The sequence below is a fragment of the Neomonachus schauinslandi genome, chromosome 14 (genome assembly GCF_002201575.2).
Source record: "Neomonachus schauinslandi chromosome 14, ASM220157v2, whole genome shotgun sequence".
Taxonomy (NCBI): domain Eukaryota; kingdom Metazoa; phylum Chordata; class Mammalia; order Carnivora; family Phocidae; genus Neomonachus; species Neomonachus schauinslandi.
Genome location: NC_058416.1, coordinates 82,633,147 through 82,656,008, shown reverse-complemented (window position 1 = coordinate 82,656,008; position 22,862 = coordinate 82,633,147). Strand labels below are relative to the sequence as shown.

The 22,862-nt window shown below is 44.3% G+C and overlaps 1 protein-coding gene across 2 annotated transcripts in view; it reads left to right on the top strand.

The window, feature by feature from the left end:
- Window positions 1-22,605, top strand: part of PTPN11 (protein tyrosine phosphatase non-receptor type 11) — an 81,883-nt gene extending 59,278 nt beyond the window's left edge. The window contains exons 10-16 of one of the 2 annotated variants that reach the window (XM_021698495.1): window positions 482-613; window positions 4,579-4,745; window positions 5,700-5,767; window positions 6,266-6,417; window positions 15,824-15,936; window positions 17,756-17,857; window positions 18,563-22,605. In XM_021698495.1, coding sequence (XP_021554170.1) covers window positions 482-613; window positions 4,579-4,745; window positions 5,700-5,767; window positions 6,266-6,417; window positions 15,824-15,936; window positions 17,756-17,825 — 702 coding nt within the window. In that variant the 3' untranslated portion in view covers window positions 17,826-17,857; window positions 18,563-22,605. The remainder of the gene's footprint in view (window positions 1-481; window positions 614-4,578; window positions 4,746-5,699; window positions 5,768-6,265; window positions 6,418-15,823; window positions 15,937-17,755; window positions 17,858-18,562) is intronic. The other variant, XM_021698494.1, reaches the window with a different exon arrangement.
- Window positions 22,606-22,862: the final 257 nt, after the last annotated feature.

Genomic DNA, 22,862 nt, shown 5'->3' with positions numbered 1-22,862 from the left:
CACACTTGGGTTAGATAAGGCATGGAGTCCTCCTACATGGGTGCGGAAGTGAGCCAGACCGTCTGCTCTTTGGGCAACCCGTCCACCTCCAGAGTGCTTGCTTGCTTGCTTCCCTGCAGAGTGACTGGCAGATCTCTGGAAGTCAGAATTCAGTGATTGCTAGACAGAACCCTCAAACCAGCTAGTCCCTCACTCTGCATCTTCGCTTCTTTAGAGATAAATGAGCAATCCTTGACTGTCCTTTGACATGCGTCTTAGACCAGACAGCTCTGCAAGCTTTCCATGCACCTGCTTTTCTTATTTGAACTTTTTTCTCCTTTTCTTTGAAAATCCACCAGATGCCAGACAGGCCATTTTCCGAATATTGTTCATTAAGCAAGACTTGAATAATTTTTTTCCCCAAATATTTATTTTCCTCTGGTTTAGGCTTTTAATTTCAGAGTTCAGAGAGATTAACTGTCTTTTCTCTGATCCCTTTCAGAGTAAATGTGTCAAATACTGGCCTGACGAGTATGCTCTAAAAGAATACGGGGTCATGCGTGTTAGGAACGTCAAAGAAAGTGCTGCTCATGACTATACATTAAGAGAACTTAAACTTTCAAAAGTTGGACAAGTAAGTATATTGTCGTATTTTAGGGACTTCGGTAACTGGTTTTGGCATGCAGTAATCCAAGGTCATGCAGTTACTTGTGTTTGTATGCATTCATGCCATTTATCGGGTGCCTTCTATGGACCAGGTGCATACTGGTACATTGCCAACACGACAGGTGCAATCCCTGCCCCCAAAGAGCCTGGGGAGATAGAAGGTTAAAAAGTAAACAACCAACTAAGCTTTCTGATTGTGTTCCGTCTGCGAAGGCTGCAGGAAGTTATGTTAGAAGCGACTGGGTACTTGAGATGGAGTAATCAGGGAGAGCCTCTCTGAGGTGGTATCACTTGAGCTGAAGGCGGGGGAGCCAGGCATCCAGAGAGTCCGGAGAACAGTGTTCCGAGCAGCGGGAGCGGCGGCTGCAAAGCCCCTGAGGCCTGTTTCGTGATCAGATTCTATGTCATCAGATCTTAATTGCGTGTAGTTTAAGTTTGTCACGGGGGTGACCGCCTTTACAGAGCAGGGTTAGATTTAGATTCATTTTAATTTTGTGGTTCGAGGGGGCTTACTTTTTCAGGGTCTTTTGGGGACCCAGAGATGAATGAAGTCTTTGAGGAGTTGAAATCGTGTAGCAGCGAGAAGCCACACGCACAGACAGCTGTGCCCCAGAGCCACGTGCCGTGGGATGTTGTGAAGGCCGGGCTTCCTTCTGGCTGGGGCATCAGGGAGGCGGTTTCAGAAGATGCTGGGCTTTTCTGGGTGAGGTTTCCACTGGAGAAGATGATGGAGAGAGGGCCTCCCAGGTGAGGAGGTGTCACTGTGAGCCCGGGCCCTGATGTGCAGACTGAAGGGAAATGGGATTTATGGGGAACGAAGGCAAGTAGCGAATCGAGGGAATCAGCTTGAGAGAGGTGGGGACCAAGGTGGGAAGAGTCTTAACTCTCATGTTCGGAACAGTGAACTCTGTGCGTTAGGCAGCTGGGTGCCTGTGGCTGAGGCTCTCTCCAGGAGAACGCACACGCAGAGCTGCGTGCCAGGAAGGTGTGTGACAGCCCTGGGTGGGGAGGCCCGGGCCGGGTGACCCGAGTGGCCAGCAGGCCCGCTAGGAGGCTGCTGGGTGGTGTCTGGCAGCCTCCTCTCCAGGTCAGATCCCAGGGCCTCCAGCACTTGGTTTTTGTTTGTATGTTTGTTTGTTTCCTTATTCCTGCCTTTGGAAATGAATATTATGCAAAATGCCAGAATAAATGGAAGAGGAGCGACCATGTGCCAGATGCCTTGAGGCGGCACCTGCAGGACGTGGGGATGGTTGGGCTGTTGGAGGAGGAGGGGGGAGAACCAAACGCAGTGTGAGTGGCCCTGCGGTGAGGGCAGAGGAGCGGGCAGAAGCTGTGCAGCAAGGCAGGGCTTGAATCGTCCACGTGAAAGGTGGTGCGGTGGTGGCAGGGCCGTGGACAGAAGAGGACCGCCTGGAGGTAACAGGAGTAGGTGGGAAGGGTTTGGTGACGGTGTGGATGGGGGGCGAGGGGCAAGGGCGGCGTTAAGGATGACTGCCAGTTTTCTAGCTTGAGCATGGGGTTGGTGGCACTGGATTTGAGAAGGGAGGGAAGGGTGAACACCTCCTGGACAGGTAAAGTGTGAGATGCCTTTGAGACGTCAAAACGAAGAGGCCAGGGAGGCAGGAATGGAGAATGGCCGAGTAGGGGAGGTGGGCTCCAGTGCATCGTGGATGGATGGATGGCAGCAGGACGGAAGGAGGAGGAGGTGACCACAGATGCAGATAGAGGAGCCGACGTGCAATTTCTCAATGTTCTCTATGAGGCAAGGCCATCAACTGGCATTCGAAGGGAATCAGAGACGAATTATCCTTGGAAAGTGGGAAAAGTATCCAGTAGTAATGGGTAGAGGCAATGAGGAATCCAGTGAGTTTTCAGGCAGTGCTGAATGCCCAGTTGAGCTGGTGAACATGAACATTTAGCGACACCAATCCCCTGGTGTGATTTTTCTCCAAGGACACTGTTCCTCGGGTATAAAACAGAGAAGGTGGGTGGTTGGTTTTGTCCAGGCCTGGGGCTTTGTCCAGGGGTGCAGTGGATGGAGAGAGAGTGGAGGGTGATTGTCAGAATAGTACACGGTGGGGGGGGGCACCTGGGTGGCTCAGTTGGTTGAGCATCCCACTCTTGATCTCAGCTCAAGCCCCATGTTGGGCTCCATGCTGGGCGTGGAACCTACTTAAAAAGAAAAAAAGTAGTATGCAGACTCCAAGCCCGACAAGGAGCAGTGGGGGCAGGAGGAGGTGGGTGGAGAGTGGAAGAGGGCTCACTGGTCTGCTGAGCTCCATGAGGTGTTCAGGGGACCAAAGCGAGCTAGAACCCTGGGCGGTTGTGGCCCAGGGTGTGGGATGCTGGAACTTCTGATGTTAGCAGGGGTGTGGTTCTGCTGATGGTGGGGGAGGGGGAGGTTTACTCTGCTGCAGAGACTGAGAGAGAGGCTGGGAAAACATAGCTGTCAAGCAGAAATGGAAGAGATTTAGAGGACACTGGCCAGAGATTCCACATAGGTTTGTTCAGTTTTAGGCTAAACCGCCCATCTGCTTGTTATCAGGTGTTTCTGAGTAGCAGGTGGATGTTTCCTCAGTTTTAGTGCTAACAGTGGTTTTTAAGCATCAGGTACAGGAAATGTTGGCATCTGGGTTTGTGTTTTATACCCGTGAATTCAGGTGCCGTCATAGAACAGGTGATTTCTCCAGAATTCCTGGTTACATGTTAACTGCTTTTTATAGAACACATTACATTTTTTTCTAAAGTGCTGTGACATGATCTCGTTAAGTTTTCTAGTAGGGAGGAGTTGGGTCAGAGATCTCCTGGGACAGAGATTTACCAAGGAGGAGGAGCAGGGCTGTGCTGGGCAGCTGGCTCTCCTTCCCTGACTGTCCTTCCTGTGTAGCCCCTGAGTTTTAGCTAACTGGTAACATCAAGAAAAATTTTTATCGTGACATCAGTAAATTAAATGCACGTGATTCACGAAAAGATCTTAATTGTGGTTCAGATTCCTTGGATGTCCTGAAGGTCACTGGTAGTGGACACTGGCTTCGTTTTTCTTTCTTTTTTAAATCTCCTTTAAAAACATCAGTAGCTTGGATTTCCTTCAGCTACGGAGGACGAAGATGGGGCAGTCAACAGTGCTGCTACAGCGACCTCATCTGGGTGGACCCAGAACGTGGTGCTTTTGGTCTTCTGTAGTCTTGACCTTTGTTAATGATCCCTCTCCTCAGGAGAGCACTGGTGGCTGAGTCTCTTATTGCTGCCAAGGAGTGGCTGTGTGTTTAACTGGTCTTGTTTAATCCCTCTCAGTGGTATTGCAAGAGAGATTATTATTCCTCTTTGCAAATGAAGAAATTGAGGCTTAGAGATGTCTGGAGACCACAGTGATTATGAATGGTGGGGTTCGGGCCTAAACCCAGCCTTCTGATCACAAAGCTTGTCTTTCTATCTACTTTGCATTGAACAGAAGGTTAAAACACTACGATGTAATAATAGAAGTGGATGTTTTGGGAGAGGGGAGGAGGGCTGGGTGTAAAAAGACAAAGAGGAACACGTGTCTTGAGAGGATAGTTGTTTTCTCATCTGCTGGGAAGAGAGCCCCAGGTCCCAGAGGCTTCAGTTGCTCCCTGAGTTGGACTACACACGGATGACGAGGAACGGGGACATTGCCTGCCACCGAGAATTCAGAAAGGTCACTCAGGTTGTAGCTTCCTGAGGAGCTAATTGCTGAACTGGACATTTCGGTTCTTAGGACAGAGGCAAAGAGTTGCCTTCAGGATTGCTCAGCCAGCTCCAAAAGGAGACGTGATTGGGAAACTCCTCTGAGTTTTAAATGGAGTGTGAGGAGATTCGGTGCTGGCCTGCTCCATTGGCCCAGGTCTGGGCAAGATCAGAGCTGGGTGATTCCTCAACCCCTTGATTTATTTAATTCTTTTCTGGTTTTTCTTGGCTCTACTCCAGGGGAATACAGAGAGAACCGTGTGGCAATACCACTTTCGGACCTGGCCGGACCACGGAGTGCCCAGTGACCCTGGGGGCGTGCTGGACTTCCTGGAGGAGGTCCACCATAAGCAAGAGAGCATTATGGACGCAGGGCCTGTGGTAGTTCACTGCAGGTGACCGGCCCCTGCCCCCTCTCTGGGCAGCAGCCTGGCCCAGCTCTTAATGCCACTAGGGCTTGCTTTTACCTACTCGCCCCAGCTTCTTGAACTGTGAGAAAAATTTAATCTCTGTTTGAGGCATGCATAAACTGCATTAAGGGACACTTTGACCCCAGAGTATTTTTCTCATGGGTCCTACGGGACTGCCAGGTATTGGCGGTGGCCGGGCAGAGGGTGGTGAACTTGATCCTTATTCTCAGGGAGCCCTTACATAGTCTAGTAATGTCTGCTTGTGTTTTTTGCTTTTTTTAAAAAATATGGTGATTTAGAATTCATCGCTTTGATTGTGATCCTATTCTCTTCTGCCACAGAAATAGGATACGTTTCCCCCCCCCCCCCATAAGACACTTGTTTGCTTCAAAAGATTTGGACCACTCCCCACCCAGGCTCTGGAGCCCCGCCCGTGGCCTCTACCACGGTTTACAGCCTGCTGGCACCCAAGTCTGGGCTTCGTGGTTATACCGGGGAAAGTTTAGTTTCCCAAAGCTCATCCATACATTGGGCAAGTAGCTGCGTGTGAAACTATTTGCTTTCTTAAAAGCTACTGTTTATTGAGCACTTGCTCCATTCCAGCCTCTGAGCTTAGTGTTTTCCATACATTACTGACATTTGAGCCACACAACAACCTTGTGAAGTATGTACCATTATCCCCATTTCACCGACGAGGAAACTGAGGGTCAGAGAGGTATGGGACTTACCTCAGGCACGTTGTACTGGAGAAGCTGGGCTCCAAGTATAGGTTGGACTAACTCCAAAGCCCTGTGCTCTTAGCTAATCTATTCAAATAGACAATCTTATAAATACTCCCAAGAGCAGACATTGTTTCTGTTAATATTAGTACCTTGGTTTTGAGTCTGAAACCCCCATGAACGACTCCATTGTCATTGCTCTTTGTCCTTTTGCCCACAGTGCTGGAATCGGCAGGACAGGGACGTTCATTGTGATTGATATCCTTATTGACATCATCAGAGAGAAAGGTAGGTCATCTGGAGGGCAAGAAGTGATAGTTCCTGTTTTTAGTTTATGTGCTAGTGAAAATAGCCCGGGGGAGAGAATTTGAATGTTAAAACATTTTCACAAAATCTGGGCTGAAGACTTTGACTTTCAGTATGTTTACGAGAGAACAAAACTGATTCTATTTGAGCTTTTGACATAAAATAAAGCTTAGGAGCTATGGGTTCCACTGCCGGGGACTTTTGTTGAATGTGCTTCGGTGGTCTCTGCCCACCCACCTCATCCTGGCTGGACGTTATGGGGTTGGAAAGTGAGGGGGTCCCGACCTCCGACACTTTCTCAGGTAATTTTCTGGAATCATTTGTATCGGTCAGAAGGCCATTGTAGCCATTGGAACACGTTCAGTTAGAACATTAAAGACTAAATTTGCTCTATTTCTGAGTCTGCTAAAAGTTGTGCATTACACCACTTCATCCCGGTGCTGCGGTTTCTCCTAGTGCCTCATGGTGCTTGCTTTGCAGGCGTCGACTGTGACATCGATGTTCCCAAAACCATTCAGATGGTGCGGTCTCAGAGGTCAGGGATGGTCCAGACAGAAGCACAGTACCGGTTCATCTATATGGCCGTCCAGCATTACATTGAAACACTACAGCGCAGGATTGAAGAAGAGCAGGTACCAATCCTGGAGGGGCTGGAGTGCAGATTTTCATTTTCTTTTCTGGGCGGCTCAGTCAGATATGCTCTCCTTTTGAGCAGAATGAGCCTCTGAGAGACAGCTGCCATTGTTTGGGAATGGGAAACTCGTTCCCAACCAGGAAGGGCCTCTCTTCACAACTCTGATATTTCAGTAGGGGGTAGCTTAGGGAGGTAGCTGCTGTCGTTCTGGCCTGGCAGATTGGGGAACTGCCCCATGGAAAGGTTAGGATCTTCCCAGACAGACCCCAGGACTTTCACACGGTAAGTTTGGAACTGAAAGCCTCGAAGTTTCCAGCCTGTTCTGGTTTAAATCCGGACCGTCTTTATCTGGATCCCATCTTTTAAACGAATGCTTCACTCTTCATAGCACACAGCAGTTTGAACCATCAATTTGGTTGAGTTGGAAACAGTAAAACTTCAATTTTAATAAGCCATACATAATGAAGAAGAATGTGGAGTTGGATCCTTTCCATTTGAAGCTATTCATAACAGACACAAAGCTGAGTTAATTAGGAATACGCCGAGAGGAGGAAAATGAGGAGACTGCTCCTTTGGGGATCTGGGCGTTTCCCCCCACCCCCCCCTCAGCCCCGCTGCTCTGCTGCAGACAAGGAAGTGTCTGAACAGCACGGATACCTGCCTGCCTGCTTTACCCTGTGTATTGCCTTCCAGAGAACCCGGCTTCTTAGAATGGTACCTGTTGGCAAATTGTGAGACTTCCAGCCTAGCAGAATGGCAGCCACATTATCAAAGATTGGCTAGCCAAAGTAAGATACCTGTTAGTTAGCTTAGTAGGTTCTCAGTTCACATAAAAACACTAGAGGGGCACCTGGGTTGGCTCAGTTGATTAAGCATCCGACTCTTGGTTTCGGCTCAGGTCATGATCTCAGGCTTGTGAGATTGAGCCTGGCATCGGGCTCTGCACTGAGTGCAGAGCCTGCTTGTCCCTCTCCCTCTGCTCCTTTCCCCGCTCTCTCTCAAATAAATAAATAAAATCTTAAAAAAAAAACCCAAACACTAGATTGTTTTATTGTACAAAAACATCTTCAGCAATAGTGTATGTATGTATAGATATGTAAGGTCAAATAATCAACAAAGTACCAGTTTTGACCTTTAGTGCTTTAAATCTGACTTGGTGTTATCGTTAAGTGTTGTGAAATATTTAGATGGTTACTATAGGCTATTTTCTTTTTTCTTTCTTTCTTTTCTTTCTTTTTTTTTTTTTTTTTGAAGATTTTATTTGAGAGAGAGAGCACAAGCAGGGGGAGCAAGAGAGGGAGAAGCAGACTCCCCGCTGAGCAGGGAGCCTGACGTGGGACTCGATCCCAGGACCCTGAGATCATGACCTGAGCTGAAGGCGGATGCTTAACCAACTGAGCCACCCAGGTGCCCCACTATAGGCTATTTTGTATTTGTCTTCCAGTTATTCTGAATTTGGGCCAGGAATAGTTAAAGCATAAAGTTCCCCAAAGAGAAGGACCTCCTAATAAATACAAAGAGTATTTATAAACATAGTATAAACACAGTTGGTACAAATTCAGGAATATCTTGAGGCATATAATGTAATCTTGTTTAGAAAAGCTGGGGGAAAAGCTCTCTTTATTTCATTCAGAAGCTTTGTTATTTATTCTTGTTTTGGCGACTTGAGGGCCTTCCCCTCCCATCCTTGATAGCACTTCACATCTTCTCATTACCATATATAGTCTCTCTGACCCTAAATCTCAAGTTGTAATTTGGATTTAGGAGCTCCTTTAAAAATATCTTTATCACTGCTGTTTTGGGGGGTCGGGAGGAGCTAGACAAAAACAGAACATGTTCCTTAAACAGTGAAGCTGCCTGAGTTTTAAATTAAGCAAAAGAATGAAACTCATTTAGGATCATTGGTTAATCCTTTTAAATACCATCATTTCCACAATTCTGAAGAGTTAAGGACCTTCTGGATTGAAGGAATTTGCCAAAGAGGGTAAATGAAGAAAGACAGTGCCTCAGCGGTGGTGAGCCCGGGGATGGAAGCAGGAAGTAGCGCCAGGAGGAGGCGAGGCAGAGACAGGGGGGCGTCCAGGGGAAGGTGCAAGTGAGGCGAGTTTGAGAAAATTCTCAAGTTTTTATAAAGGATTCTTCCCACACTCTGCCATTTACTTGAAAGTAGATTTCTTTGTTAACTTCCACTTAACAATATTAAATTTTCTTTTTTTTTTAATTTGCAAAAACAGTGTATGGAATTCCCTTCACCCTGTTAACATTTTAACACACTTTATCATTCATTTGTATTTTCTCTCTCTCTATACAATATGTACTTTTAAAAATGAAATGCTCCTAAGTTGCCACCATTTGTGCGCCCTTGCCTCTTAATACTCCGACGTGTATGTCCTAGAAATGAGACATTCTTTTACCTGACCATCGTGAAATGAGCAGAACCAGGGAGCTAGCATTGATACGGCACTGTTTTCTAATCTGCGCACCATATTCAAATTTTGCCAGTTTGTCCTCCTCCGGTCTTTCTGTGGTCCAGGGTCCCCTGGTGCGTGTGGTTGTCAAGTCTCTTTACTTTCGTCTGGGATAGTCTCTCAGTCTTCATCTTCCTCGACCTTGCCATTTTTAAAGCGTTCAGGCCGGTTATTTTGTAGAATGCCCCTCAATTTGGATTTGTCTGATGTGCTTTCTCGATTAGATTCAGGTCTTGTGTTTTTGACAGGACTGGCACAGAAGTGATGTTGCATCCTGATACCTCCCATCAGGAGCACCTCTATTGATGCATTTCATCGACTGGCAATGTTCTCTTTCTCCACCGTACAGGGACGATTTCCCCCTTTTTAATTAATATCTTACAGGAAGATGTATGAGACTATATAAATAACCTCCTTTCCATCATACCTTTTGCCCACTGATTTTACATGTCATGTATTCACTATTCTTGCCTGGAAAAATTACTCCTGTGATATCTGCCCAGTGGTGATTTCCTACTTCCATAATTCTCTTTTCCCATCTGAGTACTAACCAGGCCTGACCCTGCTTAGCTTCCGAGATCAGACGAGATTGGCGCGTTCAGGGTGGTATGGCCGTAGACCTTAATTCCCTTTTCATTTATTAGGTGGGAGCCTTCTCTAAGGAAGAGCTTTCCCTTCTCATTCATTCATTCATGTCAGAATGGGTGATAGTTCATTACTACTATTTATTTTGTTGCTTAAATTGTCCCAAATTTGGCTAGTTGGGCACCTGTTCAAATTGGTTCTTGTGTCCTTTTGATAGTTCCTATTTTTGAGTACTTTCTTTTTTTAAAATGATGTTTTTATTTAAATTCCAGTTAACATACAGTGTAAAATTGGTTTCAGGTGTAGAATTTACTGATTCAGCACTTCTTAACGTACAATATCAGGTGCTCCTCACAAGCACCCTCCTTAATCCCCTCACCTAGTTCACCCATCCCCCACCCCTCTGATAACCATCAGTGTGTTCTCTGTAGTTGAGTCTGTTTCTTGGGGGGGGGGGAAGTCTTGTTTCTTTGTTTGCCTCCCCCCCCCCATTCATTTGTTTAGTTTCTTATATTTTTAAAGATTTTTTATGTATTTATTTGAGAGAGAAAGAGCGAGTGAGAACAAGAGCAGGGTGGAGGGTCAGAGGGAGGGAGAGAAGCAGACTTCCTGCTGAGCAGGGAGTCTGATGCAGGGCTCGACCCCAGGACCCTGGGATCATGACCTGAACTGAAGGCAGCCGCTTAACCGACTGGGCCACCCAGGCGCCCCCATCTCACTTCCTTATACTTTTTGACACCAGAATATGAAGACTCATCCTGTACTTTCCCAGCTGTTTTTCATAGGGGCCCTGATTCTCTTTATTGTAGAGTGGTATTTGGAAGCCAAGATCTGGGTACTGTCTGTGCTTATTTGTACTGGTATAGCATTATTTGTATGGCTAATTGCTAATTAATTCGTGCTCTAGTTGAGCCCTTGCTCTACAACCTCATATTTATATGAGGTTTATATATTATATGAGGTATATGTATATATACACACACATACTCTCCTCCCTCTGGTAGTTTTTTTAAATTAACTTTTTATTTTGGAATAATATTTAAACTTCTAGAAAAGTAGCAAAGATAATACAGAGTTCCTATGTGTGCATCATCCATTTCCTGTAACGTTAACATCTTGTATAACCATGGTACCTTTACCAAAACTAAATAATTAACCCTGATGTATTGCTGGTAACTAAGCTCTGCGATTTATTTGGATTTCACCAGTTTTCCCACGAATGTTCTTTTTTTGTTCTAGGATCCTGTCCAGGATCCCACGTTGAATTTAGTGCCCCTGTGGGTCTGTACTAGTTTCTTAGTCTTTGTTTCTCATGACCGTGACACTTCCGAAGAGTTCTAGTCAGGTATCTTGTAGAATGCCCCTCAGTGTGGGTTTGTCTCATGTTTTCTCGTGATTTGATTAGAGTAATGGATTTTTGGGCAGAGTACCAATAAGGTGAGTTGCGAGGTGCCCTTCTCATCACTCAAGGGGCACCCGATAACAACATGGCCTGGGGATATTAACCTTCATCACTAGGCTTAGGTGGTGTCTGCCAGATTTCTCTCACTGTAACAGTGACTCTTTTTCCTTGTCCTTACTCTATTCTTTGGAAGTGAGTCATTTAGTGCAGACCATACCCAAAGGAAGGGGAGGAATTAAGCTCCAGCTTCTAGAATGGGTAGTTTCTACATAACTTATTTAGAATTCCTTTGTAAGGAAGATTTGTCTCTTCTATTTATCCTGTTTTTTCTTTTCTTTTTATTTTTTTGAGAGAGAGAGTGTATGTGCACACAAGCAGGGGAGGGGAGGAGCAGAGGGAGAGGGAGAGAGAATCTTTTTTTTTTTGATGTCGTGTTCCATGATTCATTGCATATAACACCCAGTGCTCCATGCGATACATGCCCTCCTTAATACCCATCACCAGGCTAACCCATCCCCCACACCCCCTCCCCTCTAAAACCCTCAGTTTGTTTCTCGGAGTCCATAGTAGGGAGAGAGAATCTTTTTTTTTTTTTAAGATTTTATTTATTTATTTGACAGAGAAAGACATAGCGAGAGAGGGAACACAAACGGGGAGTGGGAGAGGGAGAAGCAGACTCCCCGCCGAGCAGGGAGCCCGATGCAGGACTCGATCCCGGGACTCCAGGATCATGACCTGAGCCGAAGGCAGTCGCTCAACCGACTGAGCCACCCAGGCGCCCAGGGAGAGAGAATCTTAAACAGGCTTCTTGCCCCCCGCACGGAATGGCATGGGGCTTGATCTCAGCGACCCTGAGATCATGACCTGAGCCAAAATCAAGAGTTGGACACTTAACCGACTGAGCCACCCAGATGCCCCTAGAGCATTTTCATTTGATCCTTTCTTCCTGCTCTTGGCTTTGGGGCTTTTCTTCTTCTTTTTTTTTTTAATTAATATATGCTTTATTTTGTAGTCTTAATTTTTTTTTTTAAGTAATCTCTATGCCCAACATGGGGCTCGAATTCACGACCCCAAGATCAAGAGTCGCATGCTCTACTAACTGAGCCAGCCAGGCACCACAGGCTTTTTTTTGTAATTTACAGTTTAAGAATGGACTGCAATTACTTCACATGGCAGGATATTTAATGCCAGATGATTTTTAAGACTTGTGGTTGGACCCTCCTCTCAACCTTGATTGTATCAACTGTCAAGCCCATAAGATTTATTATAAATATTACAAAAAGTTTGGTAACTCTGCTGTGTCCTTGAATTCAGGTGAAGGATAGATCAATTTCAGACCATTTTTTTAGGGCTCTGTAACAAGTCTCCCTCCGCCCCCCTAAAATCAAAATAACCCCTATCCCCTGAGATTTTTTTCTTGTTCTATATGGACAGCCTGGGCTGTCACAGTACTCAGAAATAAACTCATCTGATTTGTGGATCAGTTTTATTTCTTGTTCTTTCTCAATAAGCTAAGAAGCTCCAACATTTTTATGTTTTTCTTTGAGTGACTTAATTCATTGAAATAATTCCTGTCTCATTTGTATTAAGTATTCCCCATTAGAAAATTCTTTTGTAATTTATGTAGAAATACTTTTTTTTTTTCCTTCAAGAAAGTAGTAGGGAAGGAGAAATGGGGGTTGCTGTTCAGTGGGTATAGAGTTTCAGTCATATAAGATGGAAAAGTTCTGGAGGCCTGCCGCACAACGATAGCATATCCTTGACAGTATTGCACTGTACACTCAAAATTTTGTCAAGAGCCTACATCTCATGTTATCTGTTGTTTTTCTTTTACCACAATTTTAAAAAAAGTGTTGAGTAGAAAGCAAGCTTATGCTTCAACTTATTGATTGTATATTTCACATTTTTATTAAAAAAAAAAAACGAGTTAGGGTTTTTCAACTCCAGATTAAGGTTTTTGTTTTTTTAAGATTTTATTTATTTATTTGACAGAGAGACACAGCGAGAGAGGGAACACTAGCAGGGGGAGTGGGAGAGGGAGACGCAGGCTTCCCGCTGAGCAGGGAGCCCCATGCGGGGCTCGATCCCAGGACCCTGGGATCCTGACCTGAGCCGAAGGCAGACGCTTAACGACTGAGCCACCCAGGCTCCCCTGTTTTTTTTTTTTTTTAAGTTATTTTAATAAGGCTCCACACCAGTGTGGATCACAACACAGGGCTTGAACTCACAACCCTGAGACCAAGACCTGAACTGAGACCAAGAGTCGGTGCCCAACTGTCCAGAATAAGTTTTAAAATAAGTGATGTTCTCTGCCAGGTCTTCCACTTAATGTTTCATTTTAAATTCTAGCTTTAAAAAAATTGTTTCCTGGGGCGCCTGGGTGGCTCAGTTGGTTAAGCGACTGCCTTCGGCTCAGGTCATGATCCTGGAGTCCCTGGATCGAGTCCCGCATCGGGCTCCCTGCTCGGCAGGGAGTCTGCTTCTCCCTCTCCCACTCCCCCTGCTTGTGTTCCCTCTCTCGCTGTGTCTTTCTCTGTCAAATAAATAAATAAAATCTTAAAAAAAAAAAAAAAAAAAAAAAAATTGTTTCCTGTGGAAGTCAGTATTTCAGTGCTAAAAATCTGTGACTGCTTTTTAAGGCCTTTCGATTTTTAAAAACAGTTGTTCAAAACATTAAAATACTGTGTAAACAAAACGTTTTCTCCTTGGATTTCTTTTTTGCAACTTCTTCCCTAGACTGTAAGTTCCGTGATGGCTGCTTGGTCAGTTAAACTGGTTGGGCTGCCTTAACAGAGTCTGAATAATAGTGGCTTCAACAAGATAGAAGCTCATTTCTCTTCTAACGTAAAAATCTGAGCTGGCAGGCCATTTGGGAAGGAAGTGGGCAGCTCGGCTCCATGGGGTCATCCAGGGGCCCGGGCACCCAGTCGTCCTTTAGGACGTTTCCTTTTCCACACGGTTGCAGACAGCACGATGAGGCAGACAGCAAGCAGCTAGCTGCCTATTCATGTCAGGCTTTTTCTGTGGAGAGTCAGACAGTGAATCTCTTAGGCTGTCCAGCTTCCTTTTTATTTTGGTCCCATGTTCACATATGGTCGCAGAGATGCTTTAGAATTTATAGGTTAGAGTCGTAACAACTCTTGTTGTATGTGAAATAAGATTTTCTACTGTTTTGGGGTGAGTTTTGAGTAAGGAGAGGAAGAAGAACCTTCACCAGTGAATTTAAATTTGTTTTATGTTTCATTTTGAAAAAAATTTAAAGTAATAGTACTGTACCTAAATTGGACGTTTTGTCACATTTCATCCAAGTCTTTTCCCATTTACTTATTTATTTATTACTAAGGTAATCTCTACACCCCACGAAGGGCTCTAACTCACGACCCCAAGATCAAGAGTCAAACGCTCTTCTGAGTGAGCCAGCCAGCACCCCTCTTTTTCCTTTTATAACAGCAATCAAATGTGGCAGGTACAGCTGTCAGCCCAAGTGCACCCCTCATTTCTATCCTTGGAACCCCAGGGCAATCACTAGGCTTGCAGTCTTTTTTTTTAAAGATTTTATTCATTTATTTGAGACAGAGATAGAGTGCGAGCAGGGGGAGGGGCAGAGGGAGAGGGACAAACAGACTCCCCACTGAGTGGGGAGCTGGACGCAGGGCTCGATCCCAGGACCAGAGATCATGCGCCAAAGTCAGACGCTCAACCAGCCGAGCCACCCAGGTACCCCTGCTTGCAGTCTCTTTTTATATTTTAAAATACAAATACCAATAATCTACACATAGTAGATAACATTGTTTTATACGTTTAAAATGTTCAGCCAGATGGTATCTTACTGTTTTATTGTTCTGTAATTTGTGTTTTTCCACTTAACATTGATTATGACACCTGTTTTGATACACACACAGTCTCTCTTTTTGTTGCTCCTCTTCACTGTTGCAGATTATTTCATGATAGGAATACATCACATTGATTCATTCTCTTGGTGTAGACATTATTAAGAATAACATGTCACTAGACATCCTTTCATAGCCCTTTTAGGCTTCTGTGTGTGAGTTTCTCAAGAAGCGAATGTTCAAGGTTGTCGAATATAGTTTTGTTATTACTGGATACTAACTGGTCAGTATTGCGAGTTCGGACTAAGAGCGCACCAATTTACCCTCTCCCAGCGCCGAATGGAAGTCTCTGCTACACGTCAGTATTTGATGTGGGCACGCTTTCTAATATTTGCTGGTTTTCTTGAATAATCCTAGAATGAAGGCAACATTATATAATGATGATTGGTGGGTTCGATTTTCAGAATTGGTTGTTTTTAGGTGAACTTAAGAGTGAAGAGTGATAAATCATCTAACCGGGACTCCTACCAAATATAGTTCACTCTGCATCTGTAATGAGATTACATTCTGCTGGTTTTCCTTGCCAATTTTTTTTTTTTTCAAGAGTATCATTAGAGCCAAAAATGAAGTTTTAAAGGTGCTAGGGTCTTTTCTGGGCTGGGGGTGGGAGGCGGGGAAGAGACGCTAAAGCATTACCATCCTCTGTACCTGTGGGCCAGTTTTACTTGGAGTGAATTTATTTCTGGAACTCTTTTCCCAACTGTTTATCTGAGAATCATTAAATGTGTTGCAAGTGAACTATGAAATGATTAGATGTTAATGTGGCAAAGAAAGTGAGAATTCTCTCTTAGCTCAGAAATAGATACATTTGATTTAATATACTAAGTTGTTAATGCATGACTCTGTGCTTTTGAATTACATGGTTCAAAAGTACTTTTCACTTGTACGGTGTTACTTACATTGAGGTGAATTCCCTGACATTTGATCAACATATCAGTATTTAGGGTCCAGCCTTTCTGTCTGCCTGTCTGTCCATCTCTCTTTGGTAAAATGCCTTCTTTGCTTCTTTTTCCCTTTGAAAAAGTCCAATTCCTCATATATGCAATCTTCACCTTTCAGAAAAGCAAGAGGAAAGGGCATGAATACACAAATATTAAGTATTCTCTAACGGACCAGACAAGTGGAGATCAGAGTCCCCTCCCGCCTGGTACCCCAACACCATCTTGTGCAGAGTAAGTAATAATGAAGGACATTCTTTCTACCTGAACACAATCCTATAGAAAAGCTTAAAAAACAGCAGGTCTTTGCAGCACACGCCTGTCATTATTGTTGCCCAGCTGATTAGTGAGTGTGTCAGTGGCTTTCTGAACTAAATTTTAATTCACCTAAACCAAAGGCCGATTGGTACACTATTTGTGATTATGTGAGGTTATCGGTATATCAAGTGGTGGTTCTCTAAGAAGAATCTTCATTTTCCTTTTTATGGGGTGGGGATAACTTCTGTTGTTAATGATAGACAACAAAAGTGGGTAACATCCCTTTGGTTAAGACTCTTCGCTAAGTAAAAGTAAATAAGTTGACCATTAATGTCTCGACCCCGTCATGATCTGTTAATTTTCTGGTCAACAGAGAACAGACATCTACTTTGAGCCTTTAAACCAAGAGTCTGCAAACTACAGCCCCCGGGACAGATTCTGGCCATGCCCTGTTTTTGTACAGCTCATGAATGGTTTTTAAGGTGTTATATTTAAAAAAAATGAAAATAAAAATGGCAGCACAAAGAATATTATATGCCAGAGACTGAGTATGGCCTGCAGCGACTAAATTATTTACCCTCTGATCCTTTTCAGAAAAACTTTGCCAACCCCTTGTTTAAGCTAAAACATGTGTTAGGAGAACATTTGTTAAATCGATTATGTGAACCGCAGTCGTAAATTATTGTTTTTCTCTATATTCTAAGGTAGTCTGTGGTATAACATTTACATTTTATTTTCCCCCAAGAGTCTTATCTCTTTTTGCTTCTGATGTGGATTTTTAAAGCCCTGCTGACTTTAATACTCTATATACATGTTTTAGATAGCAAATATGAGGCTTGTATTTACATTTGGCTTCTAGTTAACATTGAAATGAAATTATACAGTAAAAGTGTTCTCTCCACCAAGCTGCCTCTTCCTTCTGCCTGCTTTTTCCTTTCCCGGTGGACTGATGGGGAAAGTTGGTATTTTAAATTGCTATCTGCAGTCATTTGCCCTGGCACCAGCTCGTCAGGGCTCTGAGTCCTGGCCAGAGAGCGTTCCCCGAATATTGGCAGAGCTCATGAACTCTGACGACTCCCTTATTGCCAGTGGCCTCACCGTGCGGCAGGTTCTCTGCCTCTCCACTCCCACCATGTTCCTTACAGGGTGTAACGCAGGATACCCCGGACCCCAAGCCCCTTCTTGTTCCTCTCAGAGTGGCATCTATGGCTGCCTGGTCTCCTGTCCCCCCAAGACTGCTTTGATCTCCACTCCCTGCTCAGCAGAATGGAGTCTGGCCTCGGATGCCCTGGCCCTCCATCCCAGAGCCCTGCACCACCACTGAGCTTCACCCTCATTGTTCCCCTTCATGTAGCTGGGTTCGGGGCTACATGGGTCTGTGGGTCTCACTGCTCCTGCACTTTCCTTCCTTGGACCTCTTGCCCATTAGGATCCCTCTGCGTGAAACGAATACCTGTCCTTTCTATGTGCTCACGTCTCACCGGCTTGAAGGTCTTACTCAAAGGCCTCATCGTATAGGCCTCCTTTACTCTGCCCGCCAGAAAAAAGGCTCGCTTTGCTCCAACCCCAGAGAGCACGGGGACTCGAGGCTCTTACTCCACTTTGAGCTTGATATTGCTGTATGTTTTATGTCTTACAGCCCGTCCTAGAACGCAGCTCCTGGGGCCTGTGTCTGCACCGTATCGGGTCCTCAAAGAATGGAGTATGTGCTTTATAAAAACCGTGCGAGCTTGGACAGCATGGTCGGCGTTTTTATTCATGTTTTCTTTCCTTTCTTTTTTTTTTTTCTTCTCAGAATGAGAGAAGATAATGCTAGAGTCTATGAAAACGTGGGTCTGATGCAGCCGCAGAAAAGTTTCAGATGAGAACACCCACCAGGACGTCAGCACAGACCTAGGTATTTAAATGGAGGCGCTCACCGGTTGTTGATATCACTTGTGGTGTTTTTAAGCAGGCAGATGGTTTGTGAGTATTCTAGCAAGGGGCACCGTGACAAAGTTTTACGAACCAGCCTCTTTTTTCTCTTCCTAAGCTCCTTTTTTCTAAGCTGGATTTATTTTCAAGTTCATTAAGGATTGAAACCAAATACAGAATTAATTCTGGGAGGGGCCACGCTGGTACTTCATTGTGGAGCGATGGTTGGTACCGGTGAGCAAGAGTAGATGTCAGTGCCCCTCCCGTTTGTGTTAGAGTCGGTTACCCTGAGCTGTGCTGGGAGATGATCTGTGGGGACCCGGGAAGCGGGGGGACTCAGCTCTGGAGGGTCGGCACCAGGATGCCCGAGTTGTCATCCCCCTTGGCCCCTGCCGGGCTGTCTGACCCAGGGCCCTGGCATCCCTGGGCCTGCATCCCTCTCACCTCCACACCCCTTTGAGCTCTGTTGCTGGGAACTCCTCTCGCCTCTTCCCTGTCAGTCACCTCTGTAGACAGTGACCCACTTCGTGATGTGTGTTGGAAACTCAGTTTCAGTATTGCACGGTGAAATTCCTATTGCAGCGGGTAGTATATTTAAAAGCTGTCCATCTCCTTGAAAAATGGTTTAATGCCTTGAGAAACTTTTAGATGTGTGCTCCTTAAAAATTCTAACTTATTTCTTCCCCAGATGTGGACCTTTACCCTCTCCCTAAAAAGATCAAGACCAGACGCAAGAAAGTATGTGTGAAGAATGATTTGAATTTGGAAGGCTTGTGTTGTGGTTGACTACCTTTGGATAAGCAAAACTCAAAACCATTTAAAGACCACTGTATTCTAACTCAACAATACCTGATTACCAATTACTCATTTCCTCAGATAAGAAGAAATCGTCTCTACAATGTAGACAGTGTTATATTTCATAGAATTTTATTTTAAATTGAGGAAGCAGTTAATTGTGCTCTTGTGTTTTACAGATGACGGTGATTCAAATTCTACTTATTGGCATTTTCTTCTCTTTTTATAACCTTAAAAATTCAATTATTTTTCTCTTTGTGAGGGATGACAGGGCACTTATAAGAGGAAAAACGTTTTGGGAAGGGTGACAACATCCCGTGGGAGTGAGAACAGTTTCATTTATCATTGCTTATCCAGTAGTGGAAAAGTCATTTGATGGCCTCTTTTTTTGGCTAAATGATCATTAAGCCAGTGGCCCCAGACTGTCAGAAGTCGACTCTCTACCTTTGCATTGCCATTAAAAAATCATGGGAAAAAAGAATCATGGAAACTTGGGAGAAAGGTGTGTTTTCTTCTTAGCGGATCGCCAGTTACCATTCAGCCTATTGGCTGAGAAGGAGGTGGTGGGAAAATGTTTGTCATGTTTTCTTTTCATTTGAGTCATCGTCTTGTATTTAGAAAAAGCGCATCTGTGGATAACCAACCAGTGTCGTGGTTATCGATTGTTGGTGACAAACCACCCCAAAATGCAGTGGCTGAAACCATACTTCTTTTGTTTGCCTCCTCCCTGTTCTTCTTCAATCCGGGCTGGGCTCAGCTGAGCTGTTCCTGTCCTCTTGCTGGTGTTGCCGGTGTGGTCAGCTGGTCGCCCAAAGACACTGGGATGTCTGGGCTTCTTTCTGCAGGTCCCCGGGCCTCTCCTCCATGCGATGGCTCCAAGGGGCCCCGCCAGCAGGGTAGCTGGACCGCTTACATGGCAGCTCAGAGCTCCCAAGGGTATCAAGCAGCAATGGCCAGGCCTTCTTAAGACTTAAACCCAGAACTTCTACTGCCCTCTATTGATTAAAGCATCACAGGCCCAGCCCAGATTCAGGAAGGGGGGGATGGCACGAGGGCATGAAGCAGAGGTGTGATTCACGGGGGGCCCCCCAGATTAATAGGCTGTCAGAACCAGTGTCACAGGAAAACAGCAGTTGTTAGCAAAAGTAGAAGCTGCTGGTGACGTTGGGAAATGGAAGCTGCTTCTAATAGCTGGTGTAAGCTGGAAGTCAAACTGAGAAATAGAGGGCCTTCTAGAAGCTTCCTGAACCACTTCTGCTGGCTCTGAGCATATTTTCTGAGCCATCACTTGGGGAAACTGGTCTCGTAAGGATGGATGTGTTGAGGGGGCAGAGCATCTAAAAGCAGAACTACCCTGTCCCAGGGCCCCCTGCAGAGGGCAGTGCTTCCTCCCTGCCCGTGGTTTCAGGCAGGCTGCAGCCCAGAGGGGGTGCTCCTCATGAGGCCTTGCCTCAGACTGAATTAGCAGTAGTTCATTTTGGTTCTAATCAAGCAGTAAGATTTGCTACCGTTCTACCTGAAGTGCCTTCTCCAAAGACATCCTCTTTGCCCTGTGTGTGGAATCAGCCTTCAGTGAGTATGTTTCAATGGAAGTGTCATTGGTTGACTTTGTAAAGATAATAAAATGCCACGGTGACTTGGCCATAAGGTTACGGTCTCCTCACGCAGATTCTTCTGGCTTTGGCTCCCGATCCAGCCCCGGTAGTACTTCTGTTCTGAGGTCTTTACCTCCCGTGAAACCTTGAGGTAGTTTGGGGACTGCCTTCGCTGCCATTTTCACAGATAAAATGCACATTGACCCCCCCCACCCCACCCCCCTATTGAGCCTAGAATGGCTTTAGAACGCAGGTGTGGCCCAGAGGTAATTACCTTCTAAGGGGAATGTCAATAACTGCTGTCTTCTTGTCAAGCTTGTAAAGAAAGAGATTCCAGTTCAGTATGTGCAACAACGATCTTGAATCCTGTTCTTTTTATTGCATTGTCACATTGAAATTTTCTAGTTTGCCTTGATTTTGTGGTACAGTTGAGACTCTGGACTTTGGGGGCCAAGTCTTTCACCAGCATACAAGGGTTTGATTGTACAAATATATCTGCTGCATTAACGTCTCCGCCTGTAGCTTAAGATCAAGTTGTTTTGTGCTTGGAACAGAAACGCCTGATCTCGGCTAGCTTTGTTTGTTACAGGACATTGATTTCATTTAGATTTCCCTCCACGAAGTCAGCAAACTATCATGTTATGTAAACTTCTGCCAAGACAAGATTGTAGTAGTCCCGAGGTTGTTGAGGTTTGTCGTGTGTCTGGTGAAAAGGGGATTGCAGGTTCTCAGATGAGATTGCTCTCCCCGAGTTGGAGTCAGGGAGAGAGGCCGTGAAGATGTGGGGAGCTGGAGGTGCAGGTGTTAAAAAGTAGTGGAAATGAAAGTTCGAAAGAGGTGGTTTGTGAGGAGGTCAGAGGGCGCGGGGCCAGCTCAGTCAGAACTTGAGTAGGTTGAATCAGGTTACCTGGCAAGTAGGTGTGATAGATACAGGGATGCAGGCTGCTCCCGGGTTGCTGGTAGACATTAAATTTGCACAATATCCCGTAGCTGGTTGAGTATTTTAAAATGATAAGCATAGGGTTTTATATTTGGGGTGAAGAAATTATCTGACACATGGTATTGGGGTTTTTTTAAAAAGCCAAATTTCAGAGTCTTAAGAGCTTTTTTTAAAAAATAAAAATAAATAAATAAATAAATAAATAAATAAATAAATAAATAAAAAGACACCTCACCTCCAGTGTGTGACCCTCCTGAAAATCACGGACCTCTCTCCCATTGAATCAGTGACTTTTCAGATGTGGCTAAATGGGGATGAGAAAATTGCTGTATGACTTTCTTGGTGTTTGTACTTTCTTTATGGAGCCTAGTTGCTTTGGAACAGCCAAGAAGATTATCAAGATTATTTTTAGGGGCTATTTTACTGGGGATCTGAAGAACTAATATGACATCCTGGGTTATTTCTAGTTCGGGGGGAATGTGGAAAGGGTATGCAATTGTGAAGTGTTTTGTTGTAGCTTATTAATCCATAAGGGGAACTTAGACTGTAGACATAAGGACACACCCAGTACAGTTTCTGTTTTCTGTATGTTGTTGGGGCAATAAAGTTTTATATAGCAAGCACATGGCCTCCCTGATTTTAAGATGCCTTTATTAGGATCTGTATTAGCCCTTAATGTTGTTGAAACCTTTCTCCCTCTTCCTCTTGAAAAATAAGTTCCAAAATGCAGTTTATTGTATCTTCCATCATTGAAAAGTTTGTTCTTTTTTCACTATGGGCAGTTCACACAAGGCAAAAATATTAAACAGTTGGTTTTAGTGTGTTGTATAACTTTACTGTATATCAAACTAATTTCTACAAGTTTTCATCCTAAACCTCAAATCATGTAATTAATAATTTGCCTGTTTATTTATGACATAATTGTGATTCTTTTATTAATAAAAGCTAACGGAAAAGGATCCTTTATTAAGCTGATGACTAGACCTACATTTAATTTTCCTGCATTATATGAAGTATTGTACCAGAGTATTAAAAGATATGTAATATTTTATTGATAAATCTATCCTTTAAAAGGAATACATTTTAGGATGTCATCATTTTGATGTGAATCATGTAAATGTTGATAATATGCACTGTTTATTATACATTTAGTGTTTCAAGACATTCACTTAATTGCCTTTTTGCCCACGTATTATGTAGTCTGTTTGCAATTGTTTTTAAAAAATGACATGAAAAGAACAGTTTATGTAGAGAAACATTAGTGGATGTTAATTGTCTCCCCACCTGTATTTATGGGTGTTAGTTCAACTGCGTTGCTAGTTGCAAAGCCGTATTATCAGAGTAAACGTGTATTTGTAAACTGTATGGGAACTAAGAATTAGGAATAAAACCATTTTCTTATATTATGGTATTGGTCATTTACGTCATTGGAAATGTCCAGGAAAAACTGGGATTATAGGTCACTCAACCTCTTATACCGGCCAAATGCTGACATTTAGCAGCTCTCATCTAGAGGATAACTCGGAACACAGAATACATGCGTCAGTTCCTCAAGCATTTATTGAGCACCCACTCAATGAATAGCTTCGGGAGGCAGGGGATTCTATTTGCAAGAACTTAGGAGTAACGAATAGAAAGTATGTCTGTAAAACATACAG